Source organism: Phyllopteryx taeniolatus, chromosome 4 (assembly GCF_024500385.1).
Source record: "Phyllopteryx taeniolatus isolate TA_2022b chromosome 4, UOR_Ptae_1.2, whole genome shotgun sequence".
Lineage (NCBI taxonomy): Eukaryota > Metazoa > Chordata > Actinopteri > Syngnathiformes > Syngnathidae > Phyllopteryx > Phyllopteryx taeniolatus.
The window spans coordinates 7,941,351-7,960,606 of NC_084505.1; the positions used below are offsets into that span (position 1 = coordinate 7,941,351).

The window sequence follows — 19,256 nt, forward strand, 5'->3', positions numbered from 1 at the left end:
AATATATTTTTCATAATTATTGAATTCAGTGGCAAATATTATGGTCAGTGTGTCAAGCACGTGTTATCCTCAATAGACCCTTGCTGTGCACTCTGTGCAGGTTTGCTATGATCATGTTGCTCAGCCCATAAGTCTCTCATCAAATTCATATTAGTTTTTATATGTCTCGGAAAAGTTGTTTTAGCCAGAAGGGGAAGTAAATTCACAACTTGGTGGTATAAGATTGGTCTCTTAATGAGCACTTAGTTTATAATGAAAAGTGCATATGATGAGGATATTTCTAAGGGCATAAATACCTAATGAAGCAAACATGTTTCTTTATGTGACATGTTCCTGTTCAAAAATCTTTGAGCAGCATATTTTCACTGCAGGAATTTTAATGAACAGGGGACACTATGAAAACAAATATAATGTATCGAATGTATTATGGCAACACGGTGAGTTAGTGGTTAGCACGTCTGCCTCAGTCAGGAGATCTTTGAAACTCCGTTGGAATACCAGTCCAGGGTATACCCCGCAGCTCACTTAAAGTCAACTCAGTTAGGTTCCAGTTACCTGTGACCCCAATGAGGACAAGCAGTATAGAACATGGATGGATGTGTACATTATGTAATAAAACATTCTTTACTCATAAATTGTGCCTAGTTTTTGGCCAGCTTTTAAAGATTTATTTGTTTCGTATTGTATTTCAGTTGGGTTCATTTTGCTTCCTGGTTGTGGTGGTCTTTATAGTGTGTTCAATTCATAAACGTGTTGGTAAGTAATAAAGCATTTTTCAGGGTTGGCAATATAATTTTTAGAGACTCCCTATGCACAAAGTTATACAGGCAAAACAATTGCCATGCACTAAGGACTGATGTTTATGTGTATATGATTGCTTTTTCAGTTCACTATCCAAACTGTTCGTGTGGAATTGAGGATTAGGTAAAAAAAAAAAAAAAGTTACAAAAATGGGTTGTGCTATTTAGAGCTTGTTAAACACCTCACAGGGGCACGCCATCTCTGCACTAGAGCTTCTTCATTGTTCTTGCATAACTTCCTACTTTAAACTGCCTAAGCCTGGAGGGTGAAAAAATGCATTCCTACATGGTCACATTTAATTCCCTTCTTCATTTCTCAACAGGAATGAGTGAAATTACTCCTTACCGTCAGCAACCTTGCTCATTAAGAGCTTGCAGAACATTTAAATATTTCGATTTAAAATGCCTTCCCCGAAATTCCCAAAAGCCTTTTTTTACGCTGCTCCAGTAAGTGGATTAAACTAAATTAAAAATGAAGAAAGTGAGAGATTTTGATTCACCTTTTATGTTTGATGAAACATAGTTTAACGCCAAAAGAGGTATGCCTCAGATATGTGCACATGTGATGCCAGCTGACTAATTGACTCAATTCAGTCATCTACAGCGTAGCGAAAGTAGTAGAGATTATTATAATCACATTTATGTGCAGGAACAACCATTAAACTGCCAAAATTGTTTGTTGTTAATGCTCATTTTGCTGTTTTTCTGTTTTTCCTTTTTATACCCTTGTTAACACTGTTACTTTGTGACAGTTTTTACACAACATTGTTCTTTTAACTCATAATAAAAAAAATAATAATAATCAATGTTTGCAAAAGCGCCGTTTCTCAAAATACCTTACTTCAAGAAAAAAAAATATTAATTAACTCCATCTGGAAAATCACTGATAAATGATCAGGTCAGAAGAAAAATAAATGATTTTATTATTATTATTATTATTATTATTAACAGATTACTATGAGACAGACAAATCATCTTAACACATACATTTGTCCCTGCCTGTGTGGAGTTTGCATGTTCTCCCCGTGCCTGCGTGGGTTTTCTCCGGGTACTCCGGTTTCCTCCCACATCCCAAAAACATGCATGAATTGGAGACTCTAAATTGCCCGTAGGCATGACTGTTTGTTCCTATGTTCCCTGCGATTGGCTGGCAACCAGTTCAGGGTGTACCCCGCCTCCTGCCCGATGACAGCTGGGATAGGCTCCAGCACGCCCGCGACCCTAGTGAGGAGAAGCGGCTCAGAAAATGGATGGATGGATGGACATACATTTGTGACAAGGTGATTGTGTGTGTGGCTGTTTTTGGCAGTATATGCTTAGTAATCAACATAGATGATGGGGTGTAAGGGAATAAAATAATGATGCAAATCATAATTATAGTGGCAAATAATAATAATAATAATAAGAAGAAGAATGAAAATATATTGATTGCATAATGAATAATTAACCTCGGGTCCTCCCGATTTTTTCTTTAATTATGGACTCAAGTTGCAGGTACTCTAGATATTGATGTTTCACAATTTTGTGTGGGATTATGTAATATGTTTTTCTTTTTTTTTGGTTGAGGTTGCACTGGTTGTGGAAAAGATGATGAAGATGATTTGACCTTTTTGAGCCTTTGTGTGATAATAGAGAGGTTTGCCTTGGAGTTTGAAGTCAGGGTTTTGCCATATTGGAGTGAATGTGCTTGGTGTGGTAGTGGAGTTAATCTTTTTGACTTTCCACAAGACTGTTAGAGTTGTGGAGATTACAAGACTTTTGAAGCAGGGGTGTTGTTTGTTAGTTGTTTAGAGGAAAGATCAATCTGAGAGTGAGATGGTTTTGAAATGTAATTGTTCCATTATAATCATGATAGTGTGTGGTTGCTTTGATGGATCCATCTAGCAATGTATTGAAACTCATTTGCAAGGTACTAAAAAGACCTATTTGGGGCATCTCGTCCGCCTGTAATTTTGTGTTGTAATTCCTCTAGATTGGCTAGTTCAATTCTGTCTTTTTTTCCCCAATAGAACAGCGTTATTAAAGAGTCTATAGATTTTAAACATTTATACTTTTGTGTGACGGGGAGCACTGGAAAGCGGTAGTTCATGTGTGAAAGAGCGTGGTGGCGTATTTCAACACTGGAGGTCATCCCCTCCTTTTTTAAAAGAGGAGTATAATTAAGGTGAAACAAGTTTGAAAAGAAGAGACCATTAATGTTACGTTTCATAACGACTTAGGTGGATGTAAAATTATTGCTAATGTGCCTGAGATTGTTTTATTACTATTTTTATTTTATTTTTATCACCAGCCTCCAGTGTTGTCCTTCTGTACTTTACAATTTCTATTTAATTTCAGCAAAATTCAATCGAACGCATAACAATCATCACCTCCCTCACCTCTGTTTTCTACACAATAGGAATTTTTCTTGCACTGCTTGACCGCTCAAAATGCTTTGATCATTTTTCCATTTTGGGCCTTGTGATTTGATAGGCTGAGTGTTTTTTCTTCTTCTTCTTCTTTGGACTAAATAGCACAGAAAGCTTAAAAGTGTACCACACAAACAGGAAAGTCCAACCACCACACACACACACAAACACCTGCAACATGCAAGAATGATGTTCTAGTGACATCGTTCTCGACCATAGATTTAATCTTGCACAAGTGAGCAGGGACTGCGGTGTGTTAATTTCACAATGTTAATAAAATGGGAAAACGTTCCAATTCCAATTAACTGCAACTTCAACCAATGTTTCTTGAGTTTTTACATAATCTGCATAATAAAGGGGAACTGTAGAATGAACAATCACTAATACCTATAAAAAGCCTTGATTTTCAGATCTCACTTTAACTGGTATTTAGATTGTTTCTTTCTTACTCACCATGCTTTATACTCCAATCAAAATGTGTGCAGAACACTTGAGTCTTGAGTCCAAATGTTAAGATGGCAGGTCAAACTCCTATTATAAGATAATGATGTTGTTTTGCTCTGATTTCTGACTGCCAGGATGGTATTTACACTCTCTCACTGGAGGTTGCATTATGCCAGTTTTATTTTGCTTAGTGTGACTCTTTTTACTGCAGTAAAGACAGAGTCTTCGTGTTCGAGTGTCTATAAATATTCATCCAAACGAAATGCATCATACCATTGCTTAAATCTTTGGGACTTATAGAATGCAAAGCCACCTTTTTCACGATAGCAAATGGAATATTAAGTTAATGCTTTCTGTAAAGTTTCTAAATCTTTTTTTCCCACTTTCTTCCTAAAGTCATGCCTCGTTTTGCTGAACAAGTGGAGGTAGCAATCGAGGCACTGAGTACAAACCCGCCACAGGCCTTTGAGGAGAATGAATTCATCGATGCATCCCGTTTGGTCTACGATGGTGTCCGGGACATCAGAAAAGCTGTCCTCATGATCAGGGTATGTCACTTTGCTCCTCTAGAAGAAACAAGTTTCGTAATAGCATGACCTGATTCAAATAAAAGTATGCTTCCTTTTTTTCTCATACAATTTACTGTATTCCTCTTAATATTACATTTTCTTCCGCCATTAAGTTTTTTACTTGTAACTTTATCTTTAATCTCGTCAAATTACTTTTTATTTTCTCAGAATATTTTAACTTTATTTTTGTAACTGGTCTATTGCTTAATCTTCCTTTGTAGAAACAAGTACTGTGCAAAACTTGCAGGCCACCACTTGCTCTGTTATTTCAACGTCTGATACATATTACAGCGGTACATAGTAGGACAGATACGGAACAATGCAAAAACTTGAGGATTTGGATATAGGTGATATGGAAAAAGGAAATTCATGCTCACCAGTTGATTTTCATCATCATACAAATGGAATGGAATCTTCCGTCAAGAACCATACTGTCCTTTTCTCATACAGTATGTTTGTAGCCTGCTCAGATGGGCAAACAACTTTAGTAAAGCTTAAGTTTAGTTTAGCCCTGGCGGAAGTCAGCAATCCACTGAATGACTTTATAGTTGTGTGTGCTCAGGGTAAGAATGTAAATATTATAATAATAATATCAATATCAATTATTCTACCATATTGGTGTGGGGGGGGTTATGTATATATTTTATATGTATAACATACAGGTACATCTAAAAAAAAATGTATGGCGTGAAAAATTTCTATATTTTATTTTTTTATATTTTATTTTAGTGAAACTTTTATTTTATATAGATTCATTCCACAGAGTGAAATATTTCAAGCTTTTATTTTTGGTAATTTTGATCATTACGGCTTGTAGATAATGAAAACCTGAAATTCAGTGTGTCAGAAAATTAGGATATCTTTCAAGAGCAATCAAAAAAGGATGTGTTAAGTAAAAATGTCAGGCTTGTGAAACATATGTTCATTTCTATGGATTCAATACTTGGTTGAGCCTCCCTTTGCACAACTTACTGCATCAATGCGCCGTGGCATGGAGGCGATCAGCCTGTGGGACTGAGTAGGTGAAATGGAAGCCCAGGTTGCTTGGCTTTGCCTTCTGGTCATTTGCATGGTTGAGTCTGGTGTCTCTCATCTTCCTCTTGACAACAGCCCATAGATTTTCAGGTCAGGGGAGTTTGCTGGCCAATCAAGCACAGTAACACCTTGTCAGCAGAGGGAAGCATGAAGTTCTCTAGAATTTCATGGTATATGGCTGCATTGACTGTGGACTGTGGAAAACACAGTGGACCAACACATGCAGATGACATGGCACCCCAAATCATCACTAACTGTGGAAACGTCACACTGAACTTCAAGGAACGTGGATTCTGTGCCTCTCCATTCTTTCCACTCTGGCACCTTGATTTCCAAATGAAACACAAAATTTTAGAGGACTTTGGACAACTGAGCAAGAGTCCAGTTCTTTTTGTCCTGAGCCCAGGTATGATGCTTCTGATGTGGTCTCTGGTTCAGGAGTGGCTTGACACGAGGAATGCAACATTTGCTGCCCATATCTAGTATTCCTCTATGAGGTGGCTCTTGATACACTGTCTCCAGCTGCAGTTCACTCCTTGTGAAGCTCCCCCAAATTCTTGAATGGATTTCACTTGAAAATTATTTTAAGGCTGTGGTTATCCCTGTTCCACATTTTTCTACCACACTTTTTCCTTCCACTCACTTTTCTGTTAATGTGCTAGGATACAGAACTTCGTGAAGAACCAGCTTCTTTAGCAAAGATCTTACCTTATGGCTTACCCTCCTTGTGATGGGTGTCGATGACCATCTTCTGGATATCTGTTAAGTCAGCAGTCTTCCCCATGATTGTGTAGCCTACTGACCCAGACTGAAAGATCTTTTAAAGGCTCAGGTTTTTAGTTGATTAGCTGATTAGGGTGTAACACCATGAGTTTCCGATATTGAACATTTTACACGATGTGTAAAGGTGTGGATGTGAGTGCGAATGGTTGTTTGTTTCTATGTGCCCTGCGATTGGCTGGTGACCAGGTCAGGGTGTACCCTGCCTCTCAACCGAAGATAGCAGGGATCGGCTCCAGCACGCCCACGACCCTAGTGATGAGAAGCGGTACAGAAAATGGATGGATGGATGTAATTTTCTGAGATGAAATGAATTTTGGGTTTTCAATATCTCTAAGCCATTCATCCATCCATTTTCCGTACCGCTTATCTTCACTAGGGTCGGAGCTATCATTGGGCAGGAGGCGGGGTACACCCTGAACTGGTTGCCAGCCAATCGCAGGGCACATACAAACAAACGACCATTCGCACTCACATCCACACCTACGGGCAATTTAGAGTTGTCAATTAACCTACCACGCATATTTTTGGGATGTGGGAGGAAACCCAGAGTGGCAGAAGAAGTTTGCAGAAGTCTGGAGTGGCAGAGAAGTTTGTTAAAATAGTACAGGAAATGTACGTAAGTAGCAGAATAGTGCTGATGTGTGTTGTAGGTGTGACAGAGGAGTTTAAGGTGCGGGGTAGAACTGCAGTAGGGATCAACCCTGAGCCCCTTCCTGTTTGCAGTGGTGATGGATAGGCTGACAGATGAGGTTAGACTGGAATCCCCATGGACCATGATGTTTGCAGATGACATTGTGATCTGCAGTGAAAGCAGGGAGCAGGTGGAAGAACATTTAGAAAGGTGGAGGCATGCACTGGAAGGGAGAGGAATGAATAAAAACAATATTTGTATTTTAAATTATTTGAAGATGTATGTTGCATGGTAGGTTGATGGACTCTAAATTGCCCTTAGGTGTGAATGTGTGCGCGAATGGCTGTTTGTTTTTATGTGCCCTGCGATTGGCTGGCGACCAGTTCAGGGTGTACCCCGCCTCTCGCCCGAAGATTGCTGGGATAGGCTCCAGCACGCCTGTGACTCTAGTGAGGAAAAGTGGAACGGAAAAGGAACATCAAATAACTCCTTTAAATCCCCAACTGACGATGCTATTCTTGTCCATGAAGAATCCAAACTTCTGACCACAACTGCATGGTCATTATCGCATTGCTAAAACAACAAATTTAATGGACTTTTTTACAATAGTGTACTTGGTTGAAGTCTCCTGTTTACATCATGAGATCCCATGTCATGGTCTGTGTTTTGGTTTGGGTTGTGTTTAGTTTTGTTCCATGTTTTCCTGTGTTCCATGTTTGTCGTGTGCTCATTAGGTTGTTGTGTCCACCTGTTCTCGTCTACTTTGTGTTGACCAATCAGCTCTCTCTAGCCACTCGTCTTGTCCAGGTGTTCCTCGTTGTCTCGTCAATTTGTTTGTATTTAGTTCCCTGGTTTCTTTCAGTTCTCGTCGGTTCATTGTCGTTGTCACATGTCTTGCCAGGTCATAGTCGCCAGTTGTTTTTGTCATAGTCGCCAGTTGTTTTTGTCATAGTCGCCAGTTGTTTTATCATTGTGATTAAATATTATTATTTTGAGATTCCCGCACTCCTGCCTTGCCTCCCTGCTTCCCTGCAATTGGGTCCACCATGTTCTTGCCTTGCGTTCCTCGCCGTCGCCCTAACCATGTTCATGACAGAATGAACCGACCAGAACAGGACCCAGCGGGAAGAACATGGGGTCACCCTGGACGCCACCAAACTGCCTCCCACCGTCCTCAGCCTGCCATCCATACCTACCCTCCTCCAGTAAGCCCTATCATTCAGTCTTTTCTGTCCTTTTCCTCGGGTCCCCCCACTTGTCCTAGTTATTCACCATGCCCTACTATTGTACATCCACGTTTCTTTAGATTCAGATTTTTCTGATTGTGAAGATGGCCCTGATTTAGTTAACCTCCTGTCGGATTCTGACTCTGACACAGATTTAGATTTTTCTGGTTCCTTCCCTAGTTTATCCCGTCCTAGTCAGTTTTTGTCACGTTTCCAACCCCAGTGAGTCCAAATCCTTTCCCTCGGACCTTTTCTTGGGCACCCGTTTGGCCATCTACCCGGGACCGCCGCGTGGTGGCCAACGGAGGTGCCCAAGTAAAGGTCAAATTTTGCCCCCTCGTTTTTTCCCCCGTGTTCACAAATCACTTGATTTTTCACCTGTTCCCACACGTTGTTCCACGGCTCCAATTAAGTCACGTCTAGTCAAACCTGCCCCCAAGCCATGTTCAGTACCAACTTTTTTTCCTAGTTCACCTTCCCGAGACCTTGTGCACTCTTCCACTCCCGTACCCTCTACTCCCACACCTCAATGGCGGCAGGCTGAGGAAGCGACTGCAGCTCCCGTTCCGGCTAATCGGCAGCTGCGCCAGGCTCCCGTTCCGGCTCCTCGGCAGCTGCGCCAGGCTCCCGCACCGGCGGCGCTCGTCCAGCGGCCGCCACCCGACCTCGCTCCGGCGGCGCTCGTCCAGCGGCCGCCACCCAACCCTATTGCCTGGCCCCTGCATTACCATTGGGTTCGGCACCGTGGCCGTCCGCCTGAATGGCCCTGTAAAGACCCTGGTGCTTGGCGTCCTGGACGACCTCCTGACCCGCTCAGCCAAGCACCTCACCTTGGGTGGCCTGGATGGCCACCAGACTGACCTGAGGGGTGGACTCTGTACCCTCCTCCAGGCCCCCTTCCGCCCACCCTGGGTTGATGACTTTTTGGTTGTTGTTTGGGGAACGTCTGGGATCCGTTCCTTTAGAGGGGGGGTACTGTCATGGTCTGTGTTTTGGTTTGGGTTGTGTTTAGTTTTGTTCCATGTTTTCCTGTGTTCCATGTTTGTCGTGTGCTCATTAGGTTGTTGTGTCCACCTGTTCTCGTCTACTTTGTGTTGACCAATCAGCTCTCTCTAGCCACTCGTCTTGTCCAGGTGTTCCTCGTTGTCTCGTCAATTTGTTTGTATTTAGTTCCCTGGTTTCTTTCAGTTCTCGTCGGTTCATTGTCGTTGTCACATGTCTTGCCAGGTCATAGTCGCCAGTTGTTTTTGTCATAGTCGCCAGTTGTTTTTGTCATAGTCGCCAGTTGTTTTATCATTGTGATTAAATATTATTATTTTGAGATTCCCGCACTCCTGCCTTGCCTCCCTGCTTCCCTGCAATTGGGTCCACTATGTTCTTGCCTTGCGTTCCTCGCCGTCGCCCTAACCATGTTCATGACATCCCAATCTAATGATTGATTTCATAATGACGAATGATAAGACTATCCATTTGAAGTGATACATACAAGACATGCTGTACAGATTTTTTTCTATTATGAACTTATTTGTTATCAGTGGCATGTATTTATGAGTACCATTGTATTTGTAGGTACCATATAATATTGTCTCCTTGGTCGGGATGAATAAAATTTCAACCCTGACAAATTTTACATTAATCGATCTCATTTCAAAGATGTCACATCCATGCAATAAATCTCGCAGGTCATTTAACTGTGTATCACTATAAGAACGCTGAATAACAACATGATCACAGCAGTTCTACGAGCTCACACTCTCAAATGAAACTAACTGCATTCTGTACCCGAGCTGGCCCTTCTCTAGTCACCATGTAATTCATTTATTCAACTTTATGCAGGCTGGAAGCTTTCCCGGTGCAGCGCATGAAAAAAAATTAATTACGGAAAATAATTTGATGCTGGTAAATAATGTAAAACAGGCAGCTTTGAACTTCCGTGGACCAGCTGGAATCATAATCCCATCCATGTTCAAATTCTTCTTACAAGCAAACTACTTTTTTCTGTTGTCTGACTATCATATCGGTAAAAATGCCTGTGACAACTATAATGCATTATGTGCACATATTGTTATAGGCCTTATTATTTCCCCCACTTGAGCTGAGATAAAGCTCCCTCAGATTTTTTCTTCTTTTTTTCACAGCACAGATCTTATGAGCTGCCATTAGATGAAGAAAGCAATTTGCCACAGTATTTAAAATTCGAAGGTCGGTATTGAGAAGAGTATAAAAGTATAAGGAAAGTTCTTAAAAGTATAGCTCTGTCGTTCCTTTATGTTGGCGTGCATGCACATAATAGAGTAGCAGGAAAATATGAATAGATTAAATGTAAAGCTGTATGGAATAGTGTTTCCACCATTTCCCATGGTTATTACTATTTGTTTTGTCCGTCCAGCCAAGAAGATAAATCACATCATGTATTCATGAAGGCATGCCTTCAGGTTGCAGTGAGACAAAAAAAATTTGCTTAACAAATGTATTAGACCACCACCCAAATCGTGTTTAATGCTCAATTATTAGATTTGTTATCCATGACTTTTTAAATCAAATGTTTCACACAAAAAAATGTCAAGTGTATTACATACATACAGTATGAGATGTAAAAGTATAGTTATTTACTCACAGTCCTGAAGAGAAAGAAAAATTGTGATTGAATGTTATGATGAATTAATTTCTGCCTTCTCAGAAAAGCCGAGTGACCCAGCTCAAATTTTTGTATAAACAGCCAAATTCAATTTAAAATTCCTTATTCCTCTTCAAAAATAGTAAAATGCCGAGAGGTCAATGAAAGTGAGCCTGGAAGGGTGCATCAACCCACGCAGGCACGGGGAGAACATGCATCAGTTAATTCATCACAATAAATATGTCTCTAATTTTTACTGAAGAATCTACTCATATACCCTGGAAGATAGGGATCAGCAGGTGATGATGTGTGATTGTACAACATGGTGCAATGTCACATTACATTGCACATCGTGACCTATTTAAATTAATGAGGGGGCTGCGATTTTTCATGCCGTTCTAATGTTCTTCTAGACATAGCATTAGTCATCTATTGAGGAGTTTTGTCTGCTAAATACGTAAATACTGCACTTCTGCAACAATTTGTACATATTTTAAAGCACGAGCAAGTCCTTTTATTGGAATCGGGTTTCATTCATTGTTCGTTTTGGTCTTTGACATACATTCGATCAAAAAAAGTAAGTAGTGGAACTAGTTGACCTTCAGTTTGTTTGTATTTTCAAACACTGTTTCTGGAAGGAAATCGTGAATACATACAGTCTGTTTTAGTGTCAAAAATGAAGTACAGGCCATTTTTAAATAATATTCATTTTAACAAGTTTAAAAATAGGTTTAACACTGTAAAAAAAAATGAACCATCCAATGAACCATTAATTTTATCAGTTGTGTCACAGCTTGACAAATCATTTTTGTTTAATGAGTGTACAAATTTTGAAAATAAAACAACACGATCTTAAGTTTGATAAGTGATGACACGGGATTGGTACTCTTCAAGTGTATATTATTCTTATTTCTCACATTCAAAACACATGTCCTTCTTATGTACAAACTGTCAACAACAACAAAAAATAAAATACTATATGTGTAGAGTTACAGTAATCAGGCTTTCTGAACATATTTTTTTGTAATGCTTACTGAGGTTCTGAGCAATATGCAAACATCATTAGTTTTGTGCAAATTGTGTACATTTGGTTTGAATTCTGCCTCACATTTCTGAATCCCGGCCCCGCCTGTGTGGAGTTTGCATGTCCTCCCCGTGCTTGCGTGGGATTTCGCGACGTACTCCGGTTTCCTCCCACATCCCAAAAACATGCGTGGTAGTTTGATTGAAGACTCTAAATTGCCCGTAGGTGTGAATGTGTGCGCAAATGGCTGGGATAGGCTCCAGTACGTCCGCGACCCTTGTGAGGATAAAGCGGTACAGACAATGGATGCAAGGATGGATGGTTCGAATTCTGTATTGCACTACGTCAGCAGCATACAATTTGAAATTTTCCACTGCATACATAATTAAAAATAAAAATACTGTACATAACTGGGTAGTGTATGTTGTCTGTAGGGTTTGACCCTTTTCTTTCTTTTGCCGTTTATTGTCACAGACACCAGAGGAGCTTGAAGATGATTCCGATTTTGAACAAGAAGACTATGATACTCGCAGTAGGACCAGTGTCCAGACTGAAGATGATCAGCTTATTGCTGGACAGAGTGCTCGGGTAAGTAAACATCCCCTTCTCAATTATTGTGTCCCTCAACGGGGCAAATATACCCTATCTTGGCATGAAAAAAACCTGGAAATCTTTTTTAGATAACACCTGCACAAAAGTGACTGAGCATAACCAAGTAATAGTAACTGTTCCCAGGCGGAACAAGGAGACAAATTCCTTGTGTGTTTTTTGGACATACTTGGCAAATAAAGATGATTCTGATTCTGATTCTGAGGCTTTTCAATTCATCCAGCTTGATTGATTTAAGACAATGTGAATAGACTGTATTCTTACAAGTGCGATTATTTCTAGTATTCAAACATGGTGTAAAATTGCATTCATCCTTACCAAATTAATCTCAGATGGCAAATCACCACAGTCGGGCTTTTGTTGCACATTGGTTATATTTCACTGGGGTCCAGTGTAATGACCATTAAGAGGATATCAACACTTGTTTTCCCACAGCAGTACAAAAAAAAAAATCTAATCGTGTATTATATGTTGAATGAATTGTAAATGGCAAGAGTGTGACTTGGCTCTCTGCCTTTCTCTGTGGCACAGGCCAGCATTGTACTGCCTTGGCCTTCATGCCCTGTGTATCAGGTTCATGCACAAAGAACAGACTAATAAATAAAACTATGGTACAAACATATTATGACTGAGTGGTTTTTGACCATATCATCAGGATGCATTGTCTTTTGCTATGCCATACTGCATTGCCAAGGCGCTGACAGGTGTCCTACTCTCCCTACTGCAGTGTAAGCCAATATACTTAAACCTGAAGTAACTACACAAAAGTAGCATAACTGGGCTTCTAAAAATCTGCTCAACAATCTTTTATTTTGGTTACTTTCATTAGCAACATAACACAACATTATTTTTAATGTAAGGGATTGGAGACACAGTGGATGACTGGTGAGCATGTCCGCCTCACAGTTCTGTGGACCCGGGTTCAAATCCGGCCATGCCTGTGTGGAGTTTGCATGTTTTCCCTGTGCCTGCGTGGGTTTTCTCATCCATTACATCCCCAAAACATGCATGGTAGGTTAATAGAAGACTCTAAATTGCCCGCAAGTGTGAATGTGAGTGCGAATGGTTTGTTTATAATGTGCCCTGCGATTGGCGGGCGACCAGTTCAGGGTCAACCCTGCCTCTCAACCCAGAGTCAGCTGGGATAGGCTCCAGCACGCCCGCGACCCTCATGAGGATAACCAGTACGGAAAATAAATGAATGAATGAATGTAAGAGATTATGCTAAACCCAGCACTTTTAATTGCTCAATGAATAAATGTGAAAAATTTACATAAAGTTGTTCCAAAAACCGTAGGCGCACTTAAAATCCTTTAATTTTCTCAAAAATCAACAGTGCGCCTTATAATCCAGTGCACCTTATGTATTAATTCTGGTTATGCTTACTGACATCAAACCGATTTTATGTGGTACACGGTGCTCAAAAATCTGTCAAAATGTTTTAGTACGACTTTGGTAAACTACGAAACCGCATCGCTTGATGGATTGTCGGAGCATTACGGCTACCGTAGTCAGGAGCCTCGTGAAGTAATACGTACTGTTCTTCAACATAATATTATGGTGTGTGTATAAGTGACTTATCTGACTGTTTTGTTTCGCTAAATGCGCCTTATAAGTCGGTGCGCCTTATGTATGAAAATAGACCCGTTAATTGATATTGCGCCTTACAATCCGGTGCGCTTTATAGGTAAGGTACACTTTGCTCCCATGCCATTACCACTTCTGAAACATATTAGTAATTGTAACCAAGAAAACTCTCTGCTCTTTTGCAAATTTATTTTCACATTTATTTGTTAGTGTATTGACAGTTTAGTATTTCCTTGAATTAAATCTCAGACTAGAAGAAAACAATATCTTGCTTTCTGGGGCCTTTTTAACCGTTTTAACAGGTGAGCAAACATTGACCTTTTTTGAGTTGTTAATTTAGGTAGTGTGACAGTAAAATTGCTCCTGTTTGATCATTAGCTATCTAAATGGAAATTCTGAGTCCATGGACGCTTTTACATGTACAGGAGATATTGCACCACTTTTGCACTTCTGGTACCACTATTGGAAGTACAAGGAACAGTTGGAATGCCGCAACAGAGCGGCAATGATGTTGTGATGGCTCTATTTTTTTTTTTTTTTTTACTACAATCACACCATTGAATCCCTTGTTGTTTTGTGGTGTTTTGTGCCATGTAAAACTCATATTGATACTGTGCAGAAACCTGTGTAAGTTTTGTCTTTTAATTTATTTAGTTCAACTATTCCAAGGAATCCAAAAACAAAATGTTTTAAGATCAGCAAGTTAAAAACTTAGCCGTGGAACAAAAGGACAGAGCCTGGCATTTGGATCACAAATGTAGCTCCAGGGAGTCTGTGGGGGTCCGGGGTGTGAAGTGTTTTGAGTCGTTTGTATGTACTGTACACTCCCACTAAGGCTCCTGCAGTGTAACATTGTCGAGCCATCTGAGCTTGAATGCACCAGCTCTGCCACGCAAAGTTGTTTCACAGCACCAAACTAGTTTTCCTGGCAGGCAGCTTCGCTATGAGTGGGCAGCTCATTTTGGGAGTAGTCTGAAGTCAAAACATGTCTCTTTGTCATAGCTTGTTGGTGTAAAGGCTGTGACATACAGTAAGTTGGATGTAAGAGTGATGTGGTTCGTGGCTCAGTGCAACAGCTGTACACATGCATGGTTTATTGTACATATGTGTACGTTGAGCCAATAAGCATTATCAAAAGTAATGTGTGCAATGTAGACTTTAATTTGCATTACAATACTTGTGGCCTTATCCCTCTCACAGTCTTAACTGATATTATGTTTCCCGCCATTAGACACTCTTATGCCCTCAGAGGCTAAACATTTACACATGCAGAAGAGTAGCACATCCATAAAAGATGTGTTTGCTGCAAACCACTGGTGATGTGCCCAGTTGGCCCCAGCCTGTCATGTCAGGACAACGCTCCCTTCCCTCTCATGGTAATGCTAAGTGCATACTGTTGAAATGTGTTTATATTGAAACAGACAAGAGGACACATAATCCCTTTCCGTCATAGGGGCCGACATGCGCCTACTGAGGTTTACAGTCATGATCCTTCTACGGCCTGCCAGACACACAAGACATATGATAGCTTACTGAATGTGTTTCGCATACTGTAGAAAGAAACGGTATCTAATCACTTCCGGGACAGTCCCAGGAGCCTTTACCTGTGGGGATTTGATGTGATTCTTCCCTTGACACTGCTGTTCTACTTATCCGTAATGTGTTTGAAGCCATCATGTACAATGAGATGGAAACGCTTGTTTATGTTGGATAATTTGGTCTTCTCTAAGCAGATGCAGATATACAGTAGATGCTGCTCCTATAACACGGCATGGATAATACAGTGAATCACTCCACCCACCCCGTAAGCACGCTTGCAACATCACTTAGTACGCTGATTGGATCGCAGTGTTGATAGGTCATCCATAAAATTGAACTCTCCACTTTCTGGGCAATTTATTTCAAATAAACCAAAATGAAAGTCATTTGGGGATGCTGTGTTCGGTGAAGAAAACCGGAAAGCACTCTAATCCCCGAGGACGTTGACTCACAGTGTATTGGCACTCCCTCGGCTGGATTTGCCACTATGTTAAGCTCTCGAGGCCCGCTCCTTGTTGTTATCAGTGAAGTCGGGGAAGGGATTTGAGGATAAGTGAATTCTAGAGAGTGCAGAAGGAGGGAGCGAGGGAGGGTTCCACCCAGTTCCTTGCTACTCCCCCCGATGTCCCATTTGGTTCACGTTTACCTTGCCGTTCTCATTTTTTGTTGTCAGCTCTTCGCTCTTGTCCTCCTTTCTCTTTTGTCACACTAATTTCAAAGTGAGCTGAAGTACCAAATAATTCCCTCACTCTTTCCCAGACTCGATACCTAAATTTAGAAGATAACGTTTGAATCCTAGTTTCACTTTTTCTCCCTTTTAGAAGTCACACTATTAGATGTTATTTGTGGTTCTTTACTTGCTTTAGTTGTCAGTTAAAACATAAAAACTTTCACACCAGAGATTCTCAACAGACCACTGCCATTATGACACCAGCAGCCCTCTGTTCAATGTAAAATTGTCCGTTAAGTGAATAATTGATGCCAAACGTTGGTTGCAGCAAAGACGTTCGTTCATTGTTTCATCATTCAGTTCATGAGTCAGTCCTAAAGGTCACAATCACTCTGTTACATATTCACTTACTGAGCGACGGTGAGTTGCCTTTTTTCTTTCATATTGCAGAGTTTACAAATATTGGAGACTAGGAAATGTAGGGAGATTTTAAATAAACAGCAACTACAGCGGCTGAAATAAGTATTTAACACGTCACCAATTTTCTCATTAAATATATTTCTAAAGGTGGTATTGACATGAAAATTTCACCAGATGTTGAGAACAACCCAACTAATCCACACATACAAAAAAAGTAGAACAAATAAGATCAGACATTAATTTGTGTGTAATAATGTGAAAGGATACAGGGAAAAAGTATTGAACAGCTGGTATTTTTTTAATACTTTGTATAATAGCCTTTGTTTGCGATGACAGCTTCAAGAAGCCTTCTCTATGGACAAACTAGTCATATGCATTGCTTTGGTGTGATTTTGGCCCATTCTAGCAGCTTTATTTATTTTTTCTCTGAATCCAATTGAGAGTTTCCTTGGCAGTATGTTTTGGATCATTATCCTGCTAAAATGTCCACCCTCTTTTCATTTTCATCATCCTCGTAGATGGCAGCAGATTTTTGTCAAGAATGTCTTGGTACATTTGCCCATTCATCCTTCTTTCAATAATGTGAAGTTTACAGTACCATTTGCTGAAAAGCATCCTGACACCATCATGTTACCCACCTCCGAACTTCACTGTTGCTATGGTGTTTTCAGGGTGATGTGCAGTGCCATTTCTCCTCCAAACGTGGTGTGCATTATGGCATCCATCCATTTTCTTTACCGCTTATCCTCACTCGGGTCGCGGGCCGCTGGAGCCTATCTCAGCTATCTTCGGGCGGGAGGCGGTGTACACCCTGAACCGGTTTATGGCATCCAAACACAATTTTGCTCTCATCCGACCAGACTATATTCTCCCAGTATTTAACTGGCTTGTCCAAATGTTGTTCAGCAAACTTTAAACGAGCTTTGACATGCTTTTTTTTCATCAATGGAGTCTTGCGTGGTGAGCGTGCATGCAGGCCATGGCAGCGAAGTGCATTACTCCCTGTTTTCCTTGTGACAACAGTACCTGCTAATTCCAGGTCTTTTTGAAGCTCTCCACGGGTGGTCCTTGGCTCTTGGACAAATCTTCTGATTATTCTTTGCACTCCTCTGTCAGAAATCTTGCGAGGAGGACCGGATCGAGGCAAATTTATGGTGGTATGATTGGCTTTCCATTGGCTTCCCAACCGTGCTCACTAAGACATTCAGAAGCTTAGATATGCACCTGTAACCAATGCCATCATTATGTTTTCCAACAGTTAGTTTGCAATCGTCTTGAGACAGCTCTCTACTCTTACCCATCATGAGATGTGTCTTGACTCACACCCTGAGAGACCTTTTTGTAGGCCATCAATTAGGACTTCCCTTTTTTCATGTGTTACTTTTGGTCATTTTACATTTTTACACACAACTTAATTTCTGATCTCATTTGTTCCACTTTCTTTGTATGTATGGATTACTTGGGTTATTCCCAACATCTGATGAAATTTTGAGGTCAATAGCACCTTTGGAAGTATATTTAGTGAGCAAAATGGTGACGTGTTAAATACTTATTTCAGCCGCTGTACCTCTGAACATCTGCCCCACTGCGGTGGATCCTGCCAACCTTCTTCCACCCATCAGTCGCGGTCACCGTCCATCTCTATCGTTGGCTCTTTTCCGAGTTTCCGGCATCGGTCGTGACACTGCACCATAATCCGTGCGGTTCCTCAGGCTCTGCTCCTGGAGGCATTCCTTCCACGGAGAGCGTCGTCTCGGTGGAAGGCTCTGGACTCCTTCACCATCCCTGCTGCATCCACCCTGGCTCCCGCCAGGAATTTGTCTGTATTACGCCCCTGGTGGACGGGATCCTGTCTTTGTGGTTGACCGCAGCTTGAACACCGCCTCCCGCACTTCCCACCTACCCCCCTCTCACTGTTGTTTATTATTATCTCATTTGCGTTAAGCGTCTAAGTGTCCTGAAAAGCACTATACAAGTATGATGACATAAAATGGATGGATGGATGGATGGATAGGAGAGGGAGATTTTCTTCTTATCTTCCTGCCCGATTCATGGGGCACATAGGGGATAATAATAGTATGTACGGTATGTGTACATACAGTCCTGCTAATAAATATTGGCACCCCCTGGTTACCAATATTTTTGAGCATGGCTGTATTGTTTATTGTACATATTTGTCTAGAAAAAAATCCTCTCAGTATACTGGCATTTAGAAAATAGAAATAATTTTGGTAATCCTAATTGACCTAAAATAGGAAAAATTTAGTCTGATTGCATGTTACACAGTCATGAAAAAAAAAAAAAGCAAAATATAGATGTAAAGCCATTTTCTGTACCGCTTACCCTCACTAGGGTCACGGGTTAGCTGAAGCCTATCTCAACTGACTTGACACCGGTACGGTATCCAGCCACTCGCAGGGCACATATAGACAAACAATCATTTACATTCACCCCTGCGGACAATTTTGAGTATCCAATTAACCTAAGAAACATGTTTTTGTAATGTGGGAGGAAGCCAGAGTTTCCAGTGAAAACCCACGCAAGCATGGAGAGAAAATGCAAACGCCACACAGGAAGGCCGGAGCCTAGATTCAAACCCCCAACCTCAGAATTTTAAGCTGGATGTGCTAATCACCCGTCCACCGTGCCGCTCCATTTGTTATTATTATTGTAAATTTATTTTCAATCTTTATCTAATTCTAAATCTCTGTTCAGCCACCATGCTCGCAGCTGAGCTCAACTGAACTGAGAAACGAACAAATGAGTCATATTCACTCAAAAGATTTGTTTGAATGAATCATTGGCGAACGACACATAACTAGTCAGAGCTCTACTTTGTTTCACAGCACACCAGTAATTAGTGATGCTCCGAAACTTCGGCCGCCAAAATGTTT

At 40.8% G+C, this 19,256-nt stretch overlaps 1 protein-coding gene across 3 annotated transcripts in view; it reads left to right on the forward strand.

Annotated features, from left to right (window-relative positions):
- The window catches only part of ctnna2 (catenin (cadherin-associated protein), alpha 2), a 373,639-nt gene that overhangs the window by 327,480 nt on the left and 26,903 nt on the right, over positions 1-19,256 (forward strand). For all 3 annotated transcript variants that reach the window (XM_061772273.1, XM_061772274.1, XM_061772276.1), the window contains 2 exons: positions 4,049-4,200; positions 12,012-12,125. In XM_061772273.1, the coding sequence (XP_061628257.1) occupies positions 4,049-4,200; positions 12,012-12,125 (266 nt within the window). The remainder of the gene's footprint in view (positions 1-4,048; positions 4,201-12,011; positions 12,126-19,256) is intronic.